This window comes from Apteryx rowi, unplaced genomic scaffold, assembly GCF_003343035.1.
Source record: "Apteryx rowi isolate R43461 unplaced genomic scaffold, aptRow1 scaffold_2, whole genome shotgun sequence".
In the NCBI taxonomy this organism is placed as follows: domain Eukaryota; kingdom Metazoa; phylum Chordata; class Aves; order Apterygiformes; family Apterygidae; genus Apteryx; species Apteryx rowi.
The window spans coordinates 6918660-6935643 of record NW_020448307.1 but is presented as its reverse complement, the minus strand read 5'-3'; the positions used below and the strand labels follow the sequence as shown (position 1 = coordinate 6935643).

At 54.6% G+C, this 16984-nt stretch overlaps 1 protein-coding gene across 4 annotated transcripts in view; it reads left to right on the top strand.

Annotated features, from left to right (window-relative positions):
* Nucleotides 1–1067: 1067 nt before the first annotated feature.
* FLT4 (fms related tyrosine kinase 4) overlaps nt 1068–16984 on the top strand; it is a 37688-nt gene continuing 21771 nt past the window's right edge. For all 4 annotated transcript variants that reach the window (XM_026063483.1, XM_026063482.1, XM_026063481.1 and 1 more), the window contains exons 1-9: nt 1068–1148; nt 6861–7135; nt 11536–11648; nt 12537–12699; nt 13020–13159; nt 13650–13818; nt 14292–14409; nt 15077–15228; nt 15988–16150. In XM_026063483.1, the coding sequence (XP_025919268.1) occupies nt 1072–1148; nt 6861–7135; nt 11536–11648; nt 12537–12699; nt 13020–13159; nt 13650–13818; nt 14292–14409; nt 15077–15228; nt 15988–16150 (1370 nt within the window). In that variant the 5' untranslated portion in view covers nt 1068–1071. The remainder of the gene's footprint in view (nt 1149–6860; nt 7136–11535; nt 11649–12536; nt 12700–13019; nt 13160–13649; nt 13819–14291; nt 14410–15076; nt 15229–15987; nt 16151–16984) is intronic.

The following is a 16984-nucleotide window of genomic DNA, read 5'->3' as shown; positions in this document are numbered from 1 at the left end:
CATTTAACATCTACCTGAGTCACATTTTCACATTTCAGATTTCTTTCTTCTATTTCTGGTTAGTTTGCTTGCTTGTTTTTGCAGTCACCGAGGCTTCTCTTTTTAATTATCTCATGTCTCCAGAAGCTGGAGTTCTAAGATAAAGATCATGCAGTAATGACAGTCAGCAACACTGTTAATGAAAAACAACGGGTACGTCCCTGAGAGTAACCAGTACTTCGAGATGTTTTGTCCATGAGGATCCCACTTACAGTGCAGTGCGTGTCTTGCGTGCCGGAGATACAAGCACACCAGAAGTGGGACTCTCCCAGACAAAAGCTGGGAAAAGAAGTGAATGATAATGTGTTTATCTGCCTGTCTTTTGAGCCTGGATAGTTTCACTCCTGGCATTCTTGTCCAGCAGCGGTGCAAAGGGAAGGAGGTTGCTGTAAGCCCCAAGGGTCTGGTCCCCTTTGGTTGACTGCCCGTACCCAAGAGTGTCCAGCAGTAGGACGCTCAGTGAACATGAGAGTCTGATGAGTGTCTGCACAAATGCGAGTTTTGTGTTTGTGATACCTGTGTAAATGGATTTTTGTTCCCCATTTGCTGCAAAACTACACATGTATAGAGGAATCTCCTGCCAGACTCTCCCCTGATAGCAGATAAGATCATCTCAGAGCAGTAGCCCAAATAAGCTCAACCTGAGCCACTTTGTGAGGAATGCCCACACCTGGACTTCCTGGTTTCTGGTCTTCCAATTTTTTTTCTGGCTAGAAAAACATGTGCTAGTCCATCCGTCTGGCCCCCAGGGGCTGTCTGGCCCCAGCCCCACGATCTGTTGTTGAAGAGCTGCTCGCTAAAGCCAGAAAGGCTGCAAATGAGTCACTTCTGTCCCAGTGAGTCAGCGTCAAATTAACTTGTAGGAGCAGACTCCTGCAGCACTTCTACAAGATTTTTCCTTCAGCAGGCTTTGCCCCTCTCCAGGCTCAAGGTGCCCAGCTAGCTCAGCCCGCAGCAGTGGGCCCAGGCTAGCAGGTGTCCGCATCATCCCCTCTCTTCTTCTTCTCTGCAGATCTGGTGAGCAGCTATTCCATGACCCCCCCTACTCTTAGCATCACTGAGGAGGAGCACGTCATCAACTCTGGGGACACACTGACCATCACTTGCAGGTAAGGCACCAGCCAGGGTGGCTTTGCCCAGACTGCTTTTACCTGGTAAGTGTTGAAGGACCAGGCAAGGAGAGACCATCAGGGGAGACCTTAACTCCAGGACAGCTGCAAATTAGCATGGCTGGCTACAAATCTACCACATTAACTGAGTGTGAATTCGTCTAATTAATTAATTGGAAAAGAAGCTGGAAAAGTCTCTAAGGAGATGGTGATAACCTCTGCTGTAGTCTTACAGGCAGAAAGAAGAGGGAGAAACATTTGCCTGACCTGACAGGTTCCTTGTAAGTTTTTTTTAGGGAAATTGGCTTCCTAAATCTCCTTGTCTTTCTCTTACATTGCTTGTTCTCACCTCATCAGGGGTTGCTAGTGTCACAGTTCTGGTTTGTAAATCTGTCTGGTCATTTGGAGATGTGGAGAAATAGGGATGAGAGAAGGTAAGGCTGTAGCCAGTGCTAGCTGTGAAGGGCTGAGCGGTTTTCTCGGAAGCTGAGATTTAATGCTCTGCTTCACACAAATGGGGGTGAGCAGAAACCCCAGCTAGGTCTGGTGAATAGCTCTGTGAAAGGAGCTGGGGAACCACTTGGCCTTTTGGAGACTGTGGGTCTGACTGTGTCTAAACTGATTCATAAAGCCAAGTGCTGGGATGTGTTCTCTGCGGTACCCCCAATCTTGAAAAGAAAAAAACAAACTGGGGAATTGACCAATGTTTTCCCAATAAATCTAGAATTTTCCTCCAGAAGTTTAAAGTGGATCCACGCCTAGGACCTCAGTTCCAGTATCCAGTAGGGATATTCTTTCAGTATGTGCCTCAAATGGGTATTTTTCAGTGTTGTAGATAACCATGAAGTAACTACTGCAAACATTTGGCTGGTACTGGGTTCATATCTTGACCTAAACATGTATAGTTTTTCTTGGAATAGATTACATTGCTCTCACTCTATGAATCATTTGGCAGCCAGGGGACAGGGATAGAGAAAAGGTTGTTGATGGCTGTACTGAATTGATTTCACTTGGTCTTGCAAGCTAAGCAGCTGTGGGCTTGCTCCTATGGTGATCTGAGGAGCCATGGTGTGTGCTAGGCCACAGGAAACTCATGAGCTGGAGGACTCTGGTCAGTCCCATAGTTGCTGCAGGAGCATAGAGGATGAGGAGGAGTTCAGGGACTCCAGCGCACTGCTGTGGTCATTCCCCTGCAGAGGGACACAGGAGCTGATGGTCTCGGAGGATATCTTGCTAGGAGGCAGATTCAGCAGAATTATTCTGAACAAGCATACAATCACACCACAACCTTTCTCAGTAGTGGCCCAGGGAGCGACATGGGAAGTGGTTTAAAGAGTGTGGGAGAGGTTTGCACTGACCTTGCCTGCCCTGCACAGGCACCGGAGGACTGTCAGGCCAGCAACCTCAGCTCCTCTGTGGTTGTGCAGTGTCCTTCAGACCACCCGCAGCTAGCCAAGTACCTCTGGAGTGTCTTCTCAGCACCTCTGGCATTACTCAGAGGTTCCCCCTTCTCTCGCTGTGCTCTCAAGCTTGTGTTTCTCTAATATCTTGAGGAGAGGATTTTGCCCCTGGGACTCTATTACTTCCTTTGGACGAAAAGTAAATCTTTTGTGGTCCCTGGTTCTCTGATTACACCCAGCTGCATCTCCAACCTCTTCTCTGGACCGTGGCCCACCCTGGGAAGACCTGGCTTGAGTTAATGGGAGCTGAAGGGAAAAACATGCAGACCACCAAGAGAAAAGGCAAAGGAGAGGTGGTGGGGCAGGACAGGGCAGAATTGACTGTGAAATCAAATCCAGGGTCTGGGGCTCCCTGCTAAGCATCGTGTTGGAGGTGGCTTCAGTTCGACCCTGCTCTTCCCTTGAGAACAATGTCCTCTGGCTGCTCTTTGAGCTGCCCTGGAGCCAGTAGTACAGACCTGCTTGAAGCAGCGCTGCAGCACGAAGCTGAGCCCAAAACCCCCCACGTGAGACTCCCTGGAGACCTTTCAAGCTTCACCCACCAAGCGTGGGACTCCTGTAGCCAGCTGCACTCTCAGGCTCCCTGACAGCTAGGCCTGGATCTCCCACATCTGCAGTGCTGCAGCCCCTCTCTCGCTCTGCTGCCCATCCAGCCTTGTTGGTGACCAGAGCCCTTGCCAGGCCATGGGATGAGGGATGCTTCTGGCGCATGAGAGCTGGGCGTGCTTAACAGAGACCCAAAGACATAGCACACCCACAACAAGCCACCCAACACTGGGTCTCTGCTTTTGCAAATGGCTGGACCTACAAGCATGTTCCTCTGTCGCTGAACATATTGAGCCCTTGAGAGGTCCAGACGGGGACCTACGTGAAGCATTCCCCAAAACATGGATCAGGCTGGGGCTGGCTGAGAACCTCAGTGATGTTTTGATCTATGTGCGGCAGAGCAGGGAGAAGGGGCTGATGCCCCCATGGACAGTGCATCTTTTATTAGCTTCCCATCCTGAAAAGGAAGGAAAGAATATTGTGAATCTCTGCATTCATGCCCTCGGCAGCCTGCGCCAGAGGGGAAGTGGAGAGCTTGTGCCGTTCCGGCTCATGAATATTGGAGCAGAGCCCACATGAGCTGACTGCACAACAGCAGAAACCTCCGGAGGGGAAGGGAGGACGTGGTCCTGGCTGTGCCAGTCAGGCCCCAGCCATCCCGTCCCGCAGGTGCTGGGCACTCAGGTGGAGAGGCAAGTGTCATCCAGCCATGGCAGTTAGAAAGGAAAGGGCAAGGCTGTCCTTTACTGCCTAATGACTTGTTAATAGCGCTGATTTGCAGATGCTTGCCGCTGCACAAGCCCTGCTCTGGCAGAAAGGAAGTATTTGACCCTGGAGCCCTCTTGGCTGCCGAGGAGGAAATGAGTGCTGCAGTGGGGCTGAAAGAACTGAAGGATGAGGCAATGCCCCCACACGGATGCTCCCGCCACGTTTTCCTACGCCACGTGTGACTGCACCAAACATCCTGGTCCTGGGGAGGGATCTGTCTTATCCCAGCCAAGCCATAAAGCCACGGACAGCTTTGCCCGTCACATCATGCTTGGGAGCTTCAAAGAGGATTGAAGAAAAGTGGTGCCAATTGCCCTGTCTCCCTTGAAGAGCATCCGTCCTGAGAAGCTTTAGGAAAACAGCTGTGGAGAAGCCTACGGTGCATCTGTTTCCAGTTGGCATCAGCAGGCTCCATTGCCCAGCAAAACACTACCACTGAGCTGAAAGAAAACAGCTTGGGAACGGATCTCAAAGGTGTCAGATATGAGAAAGGGAACCACCCAAAACTGCTGCCTGGACCTTTTCCCGAATACAGAGAGTAGATTTGGAGATGAATCCAAGCAAGCCTGGCCTGCTTTCATCCCTGCCTTCTTCTGGTCCCTTTAACATGCCAATGGTGCTAACTTGGACTCAGCTCTAACTTGGACACCTCCTGTGTCCCCACTGAATTTGGTTGAGCACCGCAAGATGCAGGGAACACCTTAGCTTATAGCTAACCCATGGGCTGGTCGTCAGGTCTGTTTATGTTGGCCCATCTCTGAGCCGTGTTTATATAAATACGTGTCACTCGGCTACTGCTAGCCTTGGTGGTTAGTAAAACAAGTGGATCTGATAATGCGTGAAAATCCCAGCGGGTAAACAAACAGAAAGCGGAAACGCTGGAGACTCGTACAATTACCCTGCTCCACGTGGAATGCTGAAAATGCCTGCACAAATGCAAGGGGCTTTGGGGCTCCCCTGGGCTGTCGGGGCCCTCGACCCTAGTTCRAGAGCAGGGTCAGCAGCGCAGTCTGCGCCCTGTGCAGCAGGGTTGTGGGCACAGCAGCAAAGGGCATGAGCAGAGGCTGCTGCGTGATCAGTTTGGCAATGAGATTTACTATTCTTTTCCGTGTACATGCATAGGATGGGAACAATGCAAAATCCAAGAGTCCTGTTTTTATTAAAGTGTTTGTGAGACTATGATCCTTTGAAAAAGCTCCCTGTGACTCATGGAGACAAGCCGCCAGAGCTGCTGTTCTAGTCCCGCCTCGGGCACTGGCGGGATTTTTAGTGCATGCAGACATTCGAGCCGGGTCAGAGGGGCTGCGTGGCTGTCCCCGGGGGCATGTCACCRCTGCAGAACCCTTGTGGCTGCTGATGCAGGGGGAGCGCGGTGCGTAGCCTCCAAGCTCATCCGCACGAGCTCAGCGGCAAGCTGGAGGTGCTGGAAGAGAGCAAAGTCTGCAGGAAGGCAAGTCGTCTGCTAAAGACAAACAAAGGGGCACGTCTTCCCCCCGCGCTTGGACAGAAATCCTGTCCTCGCCGTGTCTGAGCGGATCTCCCATTGTGCCCTCCGAGGGCACCTTATCTCACTTCCTCCTCGCTGTCCCCAGCTATCGGTGACAGTCGTGGCCTGGCTGCGCTTAAAAGCATCCGCCCGCCGAGCTGCGCTGGCAGTCCCCTGCCAGAGGCGCCGCTTATGCCAACATGCGTATTCCCTGCTTGCATAACAGATGAATCCAGTTTCCCCCAGTAGAACAAACGGTACTGACAAAAGTCCATTTTTGCCCCTACAGCTGTCTCTTGCGATGTCTTCTGTCCTTCCATTTCTTTTTTCGAACATTCTTAAGTGACTTTCAGCTACGCTGGCAAACTTCCAAGCGTGGACTAGGCCTTTCTCTGAAAGGGGCTCTGATTTCACAGGGGGAAACTTTCAGCATGGAATAAAAGCTTGTTTTGTTTGTAGTAAACAAGTGCAGTTATTTCAAGCTGTGTTAGAGCGCGCGCGTGTGCCTCCATGTGCATAGGCGAGTCCCCAGCTCTGGAGATCCTCGGCTATATATAAATGCACACGTGCACGCTCTGTCTGGGGGGTTCTTGCAGTTCCTGGGCTTTTCTGTTTGCCTTTCGGCCCCACTGCGCACGAGGCTGGTGACCAGGCTCTGCAGTCGCCCTCCGTCGGAGGGATGCGTGTGGCTCAGCGGGGATGGGAACGTGCGGCAGCCCCAGGCCGGCCAGAGGAGCGTGCTGGGGCTCGCGGGGGCCTCCGGGGCAGGTGGCTGTCTGCCGACCCCCTCCCGCCGTGGCAGGGAAGGAAATGCAGCCGGCAGCTGGACAGAAGGCGATCAGCTGAGCCTCCTCTTGTTTTCTCCTTGCGCTCCTTTTTCTCTGACTCCTTCCTGCTTTTCTCTTTTTCTTTCCATTCCACTCTCCTTCCCACTCCACTCATCACACCGAGAGCCCCAGCCAGCAGCTGCACGGAGCCAAGGGAGCTTGTCACATCTGTGTGCCTTCTTAATAACTATGAGCTTTTTTAATAATGAGAGGGAATAGAGAATTAATGGATCCTTTCCGTCACGGCCCTGAGTGGCTCCCCATCCTGGCCAGGACTGGTAGGACAAAGTCATGGGAGGGGGAGACCTGTCCTTGAGYGGACTGATGTCTTATAGCCTAGCATTCCCTGGGAGCTGGTCTGGGAAAGCGGACAAGCCCTCTGCTTGCCTGGCAAGYGCTGGATTAGTGAGGCTGGTGGACATCTCCTCGTGCCCGTTTTCTTCCATGGAGCAGGGCTGTTCCTCCATACCATGGCCCGAAGCAGCGGTTGCTTGGGACAYGTGCAGACGCATGCAGAGCCGCGCAGGGTATGTGGGAGGGGAGCGGGGGGCCCATCAAACCCCCAGCATCCCGGGCAGACCACGCTGCCCAGCCCATGGCTAACTCTTCCCTTTCCCGTGTCTAGAGGCCAGCACCCCTTGGAGTGGTCGTGGCCTGGGGGCAAGGTGGACCCCGCCGGGAAGGAGAAGGAGACTGAGTCCGCGGCCTCGGCAGCCCCTAGCAGCGGCCGGGCGATCCGGGAAGACGACTGCGAGGGGACCGGCACGAAGCCATACTGCAAAGTCGTGGTGCTGACGGAGACCCAGGCGAACGACACGGGTTACTACCGCTGCTACTACAAGTACATCGATGCCAAAATCGAGGGCACCACGGCGGTCAGCACCTACGTGTTTGTCAGAGGTAAGAGCCCCCCGGCGGTGCRTGCCTTCGGGCTGGGGGAGCTCAGGGGCAGCCTACACAGCAGCGTAAGATCAGGAAGATTAAAAAGCCCGACATGCCCCCGGCTTCCCAGGGCAGCAGGGCAGAGCCGCGCCGCCACGGGCYRGCTCCCCATGCTGCAAGGGAATCAATATCCATCCTTTTCTGGGGGATCGCGGCAGCGCCCAGGATTCATTTACCTCCTGGCCCTGGGGCATCACTCCAGCCGGGCTGGAATGCAGGAATTTAAGGAGTGAGAGCCGGGCCTCGGAGACGCTCAACCACTAAAAAAACACAAGAGTTAGTCTCTGGGCAGCTGGGGGCTCTCAGAGGCGCTAGTGGTGGAGCGGAGATAGGGACAATAATGCTCCATAAAGYGCTGGATGGAGAGAGGGAGAGGAGGAGCGGTGCATACCCACCATGTGCAGCCTCCTCTCCGTGCCAGATGAGCCCCCTGCCATGGCAGCCCCACACGCCTCCAGTCTGTGCTGTCCAAGCACGGGCTGCCCATGCGGGTAGCGCTATGAGGTGTGTTTTTGAGGAGATGGGCTGTCTGCCAGGCCTGGAGCCTGGACCTCAGCTCAGCAAAGGGCTGCAGAGCTGCAGGGCCAATGCTCCATTTCCCTGTGCCCCAGGGGCTCCTCATCTTCCATCTCCCCTGCCRCACTGCTAGCGGCTCACTGGAGCAAGATAAATGAGCGCTGTCCCCTGGAAACAGTTGGCCGAGCTATTTCTCTTTCCACTGCCRTTTATTAGTTGGTGCAGTTGTCACGAGCCAGGCAGGTCATGACATACAAGCCACATTTTTCAGCAGTCCCAGGGCATAGCCAAATTTGCCTCTGCAACTAYGCAGAGAAAAATGCAGAGGCAAATCACAAAAAGCTGGGAAACCGCTGGCGAGGAATTTGTGTTTGTGGTTGTTTGGGCAATTGCCTCATCTTCCCATGGGCTCTGCTGTCCATCAGTAAAACTGGACAGAGCTTCCCTGCACCCCGGGCATGTCGTGAGGAGATGTCCATGCTTTGCAGATGGGCGCTCAGACACTGCTCTTGAGGGCTGGGTCAGGATGGAGGCAGAGAGCTGCTTACGCACATGGTGGAAAATGAGTACCACCTACGTGGCTTACATGCAGGGTATGCTTTTGCCAGGGCCTGATTCGTCTGTGGAGGTGGGTTTCGATTTTTTCAATTTCAGCCCTCAAATCTCTCAGAACAATCAGGCATGATGTGCAATCCAGCAAACACTGCTTTCTCTGTCCCCTTGGCCACCTTCTCTCACCCCCGGCCTCATCTGCAGCTCACTAATGGCTCTCCTGTTTACAATGGCAGGAAAGGCGCACACGCGGTGTAGCTTTTGGGCAATAAATCTCACACTCTCAGGGCGCGTAGCACTCACAGTGCTTGTGGACAGTGTGCAGGCAACGGATCCAGCCAACACCTCGCAGCACTGCGGTGCACATGGCTATGCAGCACATGTTCACACTGATTCCAGTCAGGCTGTGCCCTCTTATGGCTATCAAACATCCAGGAGACCACAGGATCTGCCAGGACAGACTTTCCAGCCAAGAGAAGGGACATGTCCAGGAAAACCCAGGCATATGGTAACCATAGCCATTGCAGAACCTCCTGATAAAGCCCTGCCTGTTCCTGCTGAGCTGGGCTGCAATGTGAAGCTGTCTCTAGAGAGCTTAGGAGGGCTGATGTAAGTGTCAGGGATGTTSGGAGACAGCATGATCAGACCACAGATTTAGCCATCAACCTCATTTCTCATGTTAAGAGCTTGGTGGAATTGCCAGGAACAACATATCTGTGCTTGGCTGGAAAAATGGGTTCCTCTGTGTTTTACCTGCAGCTCAGCTCTCCGCTGATTTCTCCACGCATATGTCTTATTTCCTGYGTGTGTGGTTAGGCGTGTGTTTTATTACCTCTATAGATAGCGCTGTAAACATACAGAATGCCTCGTCAGGGTGGAATAGGATATGTACATCCCCCATCTCATAAAGCTTAGCATATATTAATGAAGAAGATGCTAAATTATTCCCATCCGACCCATTAAAACAGCCTTAGAGAAAATATGCAACGCGGTCAGAGCAGGGAGTTAGTGCATGAATCACAAGCTCATTGGCAGCAGGGCCTGCCCAGTAAATCAGTTAGCTCTTGGCTGCCATCTGAGCCTGGAGGGGACCTCATGGTCTCTCACCTCTGGCAGTTGTGTCTCCTCCTTCTCACTTGCCCAGGGCTCGGGAAAGGAATGAGGAACATGTTTATGCTCAGAAACATATTTGCGATTTCAGAGGATAGCAATCCTGTGGCAGTGAAAAGCTACAGAAGATAAAGATAAGGCTTCTCTGGGCAGTCCCTATTTTTATGAACAGCTGACCAACACATTCCCTATGCATGGCTTTTTTTCCCTTAAGCTGTAGAAAAAAGCACTTGACCCAAAGTAGGTCTTTGCAGCATGACTATGACTGAAGCAACAGCTTTACATACCAAAAATTAAAGGAATCCTCTTATGTACTTAACAACATGAGCACTAGGTTGGATTGTGTTGGGCCCAATGTGATGTGAATAGCAGGATCCCCAAATGGAGAGCATTACTGCTTTCATCTTTGATTTGTTATTTCAGATGGGCAGCTTTAGGGGTTGGGTAGTAGAGAAAAAGGGTCTCAGGCCTCAGGCTGGACAAATGGCCCTCCTCACACTACAGTCCCTAGTTTAATCAATAGTTTAACTGTGATCCAGGTGAATAGAGAGTACCTGTTAAGGCTGCTGGGATCWTTCAATCTGATTCCCAGTGTACCAGAAGCTGTAAGATTTCCCCCAGCAGCTCCTGYGGCAGTCCCATGTTTCCCAGCTGGGGACCCACCACCTCCTTATGGAGCTCCCTCAACTGGGAACGGTTTCCACAAACGAAGCTGATCATGGCCATGTACTGGGTAGATATTTCCAGAGATGCTACTCTTGCAGAGGAAGGAGGCTGGCAGCAGCAGGCATTGGAGACACTAGGGACCAGTCTTGATGTACAGCAGCTCATGAAGCCACGTGTCTCTGCAGAAGTGGGCAGGCAGGGCACGGTATTTCAGAAGAAATTGTCCATCAGTGATGTGCTGCCAGGGAAGGCYTCATGGCCCTGCAGCTTGCTGTCTCTTCTTCCAGTTTTGTCTTTGTTCCATTTAGTCAACACTGGTGGCTGCTCCTTTGTGCCTGGTAGGCTCTCCTTGTTCAGGAGTGTCCAAAAAGTARAAAAAAACTCAAACTGAAATACTAATTTTGAAGAAAAGCATTGCCAAGCAGTCAGGTGAGCAAGTGCCTCAGCAGCAGCTGACACAAGGAGCTGGAAGACAAGCCTAACCCAGGCTTTCTGGCTGACCATGGTTTGGGAGAGAAGTGGGTTTTGTGTCTTGGTCTCACCAGCTCTTTCCAGCGGGAAAGAACTGGGAAAGGGCGTCCATGACTCCCTGTTAGCTCACCAGCTCTCTGGGGTCAGGTTATCTCTGTGCTCTGTCTGAATGGTGCCTGGCATGATGGGTCAGGGCCACGGCAGAGCTCCTTTATATACTGCTGTTGACTCCCCTTGGCCGTGGAGCCCCGTGGGGKCTTGTCTCGCTGGGCGCAGGCAGTGTGCGGAGCGGGACAGGGCAGCCCCTTCTGCGAGCATTTGCTTCTGGGGGCTTGCATTGCATGCCCTGCATGGAGGAGGTTTAGTGCAATACCACTGGACTTGCTAAGTCGTTTCAATGATTAATTTGGGGTGGTTTTGCTCTTCCTGTCAATATTTGCGCTTGCAGAAGTTGGGAGGCGGTGGGGTGGCAGCCCTGGAAATCTCAGCTCATCTGTTTATCTGCCGGCCAGGAYTGCTGCAGGATGACATCTGCATACCATTGCGCTGTGGATCACTTCCTCCCCACTGGAAGGTCGCKCTGCCGGCCACCGTGCCAGGGCGGCATGGCCCCGCGCCGCCCGCTGACGTGGGGCCACGCGCAGGCACCAGCTGGGCAGGGGATGAACTCAAACAGAGACCAGCCGCTCGCAAAGGCCTGGGTCAAAMCCTGGCGGAGACCTGGCGGGGGCCAACCAGGGGGAGGCCGTTTCCAGCAGTGCCCRAATGGTGCAGGCGTGCTGCTCGCTCGGCTGGCGCGATGTTCGGCACGGAGGAGCCGGCCGGCCCAAGCGCCTGCCCTGCTGCTCCCTTCACATTCCCCAGCTCGGGGTGTCTCTGCTGGCTATCGCAGATCGGGCCGTCCAGCTCAGCACCACTCCCTCTAGCAAGCTCGCACTGTGTCAGTGAAAGCCAGAAAGCCTGCTTTTCTTCTGGTTCCTCCCTTGTCCCAGTTCTTCTCTTGCCTCTGTTTAGTTGTTCTTTTCTTCATGTCTCTCCCTCAGATTTTGAACAGCCATTTATCAACAAGCCGGAGACCCTCCTCATCAGCAAGAAGGAGAACACTTGGGTACCATGCCTTGTGTCCATCCCCGATCTTAACGTCACGCTGATCTCGGTGAGAGCTCAGCCGCGCGAGGCTCTGGGCCAAGCTGTAGTGCATTTGTTGTGCATTTTTAATTGCCGGTGTGGAAGCAGGACAGGCACTGCCAGGAATGGAAAATGCATGGGATACATTTTCCATGGAAAGTACAAGCCACTGGCTTCCTCGTTTTATTTGCTGGTTGAAGCTGTGCTGACCAGTTCCCTTGGGCAGACCCCATAGGTTTCCTGCCAGCCTTGCTCCTGTTCCCTGGAGCTCTGTGAAGCAAAACAAGACTTTGTTTTAATCCTGTTTCCCCCCACAGTCCCCTGTTTGCTCTGGTCTCTGTGATCTACAAATCCTCTAGGTGGTCGACAGCCCCAGGAGGGAGGAGGCTGCAGCACTGGGACTGATGACTGAAAACAACTCTATTATCAGCATGTCTTTTTTTCTTCTTCTTTTCTTTCTTTTTTTTTTTTTTTTTTTTTACAATGCAAGTACATCCTTCCAGGATGAGTGTTACTATTGTACAAAGGTCTCCAGGGACACTCTGGGGGCCAGGGGCCTTTCCCTTGCCCGGGAAGGACACTATCCAAGGTCAGCACTCATCCTATTGGGGCTTACATTTGGGCCATCAGCACCGGTTTCCTTAGCTATCACTATCAGTTTCCATTCCTGGAAGTCTCTGGCCCGCTCTGCAGACGGTGAGGCTCACTGTGCGGGACACGGCCACTCAGGGCCTCATAGGCGGCTGCAATTCCTAGATGACAGACTCTGGTGGGAGAGCTGGAAATTGGCATGACTTGATGCTGCATCTTTTCTTCCCACAGAAGGGCCATGTTAGCCAGCAGGAAGCCAGGAAGGGGTAGGATGGGAATAGTGTTACCTTCTCATTCCATTTGGCAAAATGTTGCTCTTTTCCAGCAAAATTCCCTCATCTACCCTGATGGGAAAAGCACTTTCTGGGACAACAAGAAGGGGGTGCAGGTACCCACACACCTGATCAGAGACTCCTTGTTCGTCCAGTGCGAGACTGTCATTGACAAGAAGGTCTTCAAATCCAATTTCTTCATCATCCACATCGCAGGTGAGGATTTGGGAACATACATGAGGGCAGTCTGGACGGCTTTGCAGTTCTCCAGTGCTGTATCCCCAGGGTGTCTCACAGGGTTGTTATGGTCCTGGCCTAGCTCAGTGGACTCTTCATCATGCTCATATCTTCTCTGCCGTGTGCCAGGCTGAGATGCACCAAGCAGTAGCAGGCCATACCCAGCCTCCTGTGACTGCACAGTCTGAGCTGCAGGTTCCTGGGTTGCTAATGTGTTTTGTGCTGCTTTCCAATATTCAGATCTAGTTTCAAAGAGTTAATAGATCACAAATGTCTTTTTCTTGCCTCCTGTGCATCAGGGAGCGAGCTGTATGACATCCAGCTGTACCCCAAGAAAGCCATGGAGCTACTAGTGGGAGAGAAGTTGGTCCTCAATTGCACAGTGTGGGCTGAGTTCAACTCCGGCGTCCGCTTCCAGTGGACTTACCCTGGCAAACAGGTACCAGCAAACAGAGCAGCTCACTGTGCACTGAACGCCTTCCCTCTCCGAGTCATCCCCTCCAGGCCTTTCACTGTTCCTCTTGCCAGGAGCTATTCCAGCCTCACAGACCTGGTTACCGAGAGCCTGCAAGTGGTTCCTTTCCCCACTGCATTTTTGCCACATGGTAGAGGCAGGCTGTTGTGAATATTTGCAGAGGGAAGTTCCCTGAGGTCCTCACTGCCTTCAGCTACAGGGTTTCCAGCCTGGTTACTGGCCTGTGGGTTGGAGCAAAATCTGTGCTGAACTGCGACCCAGCCTTGGGCTGCCAGTCAGGACAGGGCTCATTGCCTTCCCATCCCCGAGGATGGCAGTCACTGGTGGAGTCACCTGCCTGGGATGTCTGGGGAGAGGTGATGGGCAGCGAGAAGCACAAGCCTGAGGAGCCCATCCGCATGGCCTGTCCCTTCAATGTGTCTTTCATCCCCTTCCCTCTGCCGTCTCCCGCCAGACACAGCGGGCAGTGACGGAGCCTGAGCGCCGGTCCCTGCAGACGCACACAGAGCTCTCCAGCATCCTCACCCTCCAGAATGTGAGCCAGCAGGACCTGGGGAAGTACACATGCACTGCCACCAATGGTGCCCAGATGCTGGAGGAGAGCACCGACGTCATCGTGCATGGTACGGCACCTTCTGCCCCCTCACAGCTGGCTTGAGAGCCAAGCCGGCAAGCAGAGCAATCCCCAGGCCTCTTGGGAGGTGCTTGGCCCAAGACACAGTGGAGGGTCTACAAGTGGCTCATGATTACAAGTCAGAGGGAGCTCTTTGGCTCTCAGCAGCCAGCCACACCAGCCCGGCCTGCCCGGCACTGCCTGCTGCCACCTCCATCCCTTCCCCTCTGCTCCAGGGAGAGGGCCTGCTGGGAATACGGATGTGGAAGAGGGACTGGAGGCATATGGGCAGAGGGGAGAAGAGGGGTTTTCAGATATTTTGACTTCATCATCGCTGTGGCAAAAGTCGGTTTTGTCTGGGCTGCTGCGACAACTGAGCTGGCCTTGGCCCTCACTGTCTGGCCCTGTGGGGAGCAGCAGAGCTTGGTGATAACGTGTCCCTTTGTGCTTTCCTCTTCTCCATGCTCGGCTCTGCTTTTGCAGAAAAGCCCTTCATCAACGTGGAGTGGAGGAAGGGCCCAGTGATAGAAGCCACCGCAGGAGACGAAGCCGTGAAGCTGCCGGTGAAAGTCGTGGCTTATCCCCCACCAGACTTCCAGTGGTAACGCACCTTTCTTGGCCTGAGCCACCCCCTGTCCTCCTTCCCGCTGCCAAGGAGGGAAGCCTAGGCTAGCCTCCCTGCTAGGTCCCATTTGGGCCAAGGTCATCCCAAATGTTGCCTTCTCCCACCTGGGGAGGGGCTGCCCGTGTCCCCAGGGTGTTCCCCCATGGCTCTCACCAGCACACCTTGGGACGGGGAGAGGTGAAGTCTGGGAGAGAAGCTGCAAAGGTCCTGGCCTGGGTTTGCAGCACTGCGCTGTCTGGAGAGGCCGAGCAGGGCTCCCATGGGAGCTGCTCCTCTCGCACCCCTGCAGCGGGGCTCACGCAGGGAGAGGGCYGGGTTGCGCACCATGCCATGCTGCGTGTCCACCAGGGCTGGCAGGGACCTGGGAGCRCTCGGCTCCCTCATGCCACAGCCAGGGCTTTGCACAGGCACAGCAGTGCTCAAGGCAGAGACACAACCTCCCCCACCCCAGCGCACATCCATACGGGACAGAGCGCAGACCCATAGCCTGTGTCCGGGAAGGCCCGGGAGTCCCTCCAGAGAGGTCCCCAGGGCTATGACGGAGCACTCTGAATGTGCTCTGGCAGGGGCCAGCGAGCCCCTGCCTGGCTGCTGGTGGGACACTTCCTCCCTGTGGCTGCATTTTCTCTCTGCCTCCCTGCAGGTACAAGGACGGGAAGCTAATTCCCAAGCAATCTCAATCTTCAATGCAGATCAAGGATGTGTCGGAGCAGCACGCCGGGATGTACACGCTGGTTCTGCGGAACAGGCTGGCGGGGCTGGAGAAGCGCATCAGCCTCCAGTTAATTGTCAATGGTAAGGGATGGGGCCAGGGGGAGCATGCTGAGCCCACGGCCTTTGGGCTGCTCCGAGACCAGAGCCCCTGTTGCTGTCCTAAAGCAGTTGGAACCTACATCTTCTTCTCCCCCATTGCTGAGGGATGCTCCAGTTACATTTAGGCTGGTTCTTTGTGGCCTGGGTACTGGGGCACAGGACTGGGGCTGAGGACACTGAAGTTTTTGTTCCTTCTTTGGGCAGAGAAAGCCCTTGCTCAGTGGCTGTTTCCCARCTGTAGCTGGGACTGTTGCTGAGGGTGATCCTGACGGATGGGGATTTCAGGGCAGGGAAGCAGCAACATGCATGGAGTCTGGAGCTGGAGCAGTCYTCTGGGTGCCCACCAGCTCCCAGGGAGTTTTTCCTTGGTGGAAACCAGTCCCTGTCAAATGGGATCTAGTTACCAGCAGAAGGAGAGGTGGAAGGGCACTGCCGCTTGGGGATTTGTCCCTGCAGGCTCTGCAGCCCTGTGCTGGGGGCTGCCAGGCAGTGCTTTGAGCCATGCAGCATCCAGACAGTGACGTCCTGCAGAGGAAGGAGAAATGACATCACTTGAATCTGCCTAAGTATAACCTGCTCTGCCTTGTGTGGCCTGAGCTCCCCAGGAGCTGCCCTGAGAGCTGTGGTGCTTTAGTGACCGGTCTCTCTGCAGTTGGGCCCAGAGAGGGTTGTGCCTGGCCTGGGGAAACCCAGCAGCTGAGCCTGGGCTGGTCATGGACACTGTTGCTCTGATGCTTGCAGTTCCTCCGCGCATCCATGAGAAGGAAGCTTCTTCCCCGAGCATCTACTCCCGGAGGAGCCCCCAGGCCCTCACCTGCACAGTCTATGGCATCCCGGCACCAGAGGTGATCCAGTGGCAGTGGAGGCCATGGATGCCCTGTCGGATGTTCTCCCGACGCAGCCTGTAAGTGTCTCCCACTGCCACCAGGAGAAAGGCTGTGGGCATCTGTGCTCTCCAGAGTGCCAGATGCCCTCCGAGCTGGGGGGCTGCGGGGCTGTGGAGCAGGGGCCAGGGCAGCGTTTCTGGCTCCTTGTGGCTACAGYTGTGTCCGAGACCCTGTCCCAGGACACCTCTCAGGAGGTGGGAAGGGCACGTGCCCACTGCCGGTGCACCGGCCCACTGCCTGCAGCCTGGGAAGCACCAGGCAGGGCTGCGGTGGCCTTTTAGCTGGGGTCTTGCGGGGAGAGGGAAAAGGGATGCTGGGGGGTTACACTGGCACAGTGTCCGGAGGAGGCCGGCTTGTGCAGCCCCGCGCCGGCCCTGGCCGAGCTGAGGACACCGGAGCATTCCTCGTCGCATGCGAGCGTGCCGTGGCTCTGCCAGGAAGCAGCAGGGCCCATGAATTATGACCACTGTCTCCCAAGGCCGCTGTGTTTCTGCCTCATGTAGCTACAGAGGATACAGGAGGCTTCTTTCGGGCTTCCTGTTATTTACACAGCTCACAGGCATGTTTGCCACTCCGAGCGCTCTGCCCAGCGCTGCCACCACGTGCCCTTGCCCCGCGCTCCCCGCTCTGGGCAGCTCAGCTCCCTCCGCTTCCCTGCTGCTGTGAGCCCTCTCCCTCCGCAGCTCCCAGCCCGGATCTCGTACAGACCCTCCGCGTCTCCCCACTCCACCTGCGTGTCAGAAACTGCCTCCAGACTGCAGTGTCCCCATTCCCTGGCGGATTTGGGCTCTTCTCCCTGCTCGCCTGCCTCAGCCCCAAAGAGGTGCCACCAAGCCCCTATGAGACGTCAG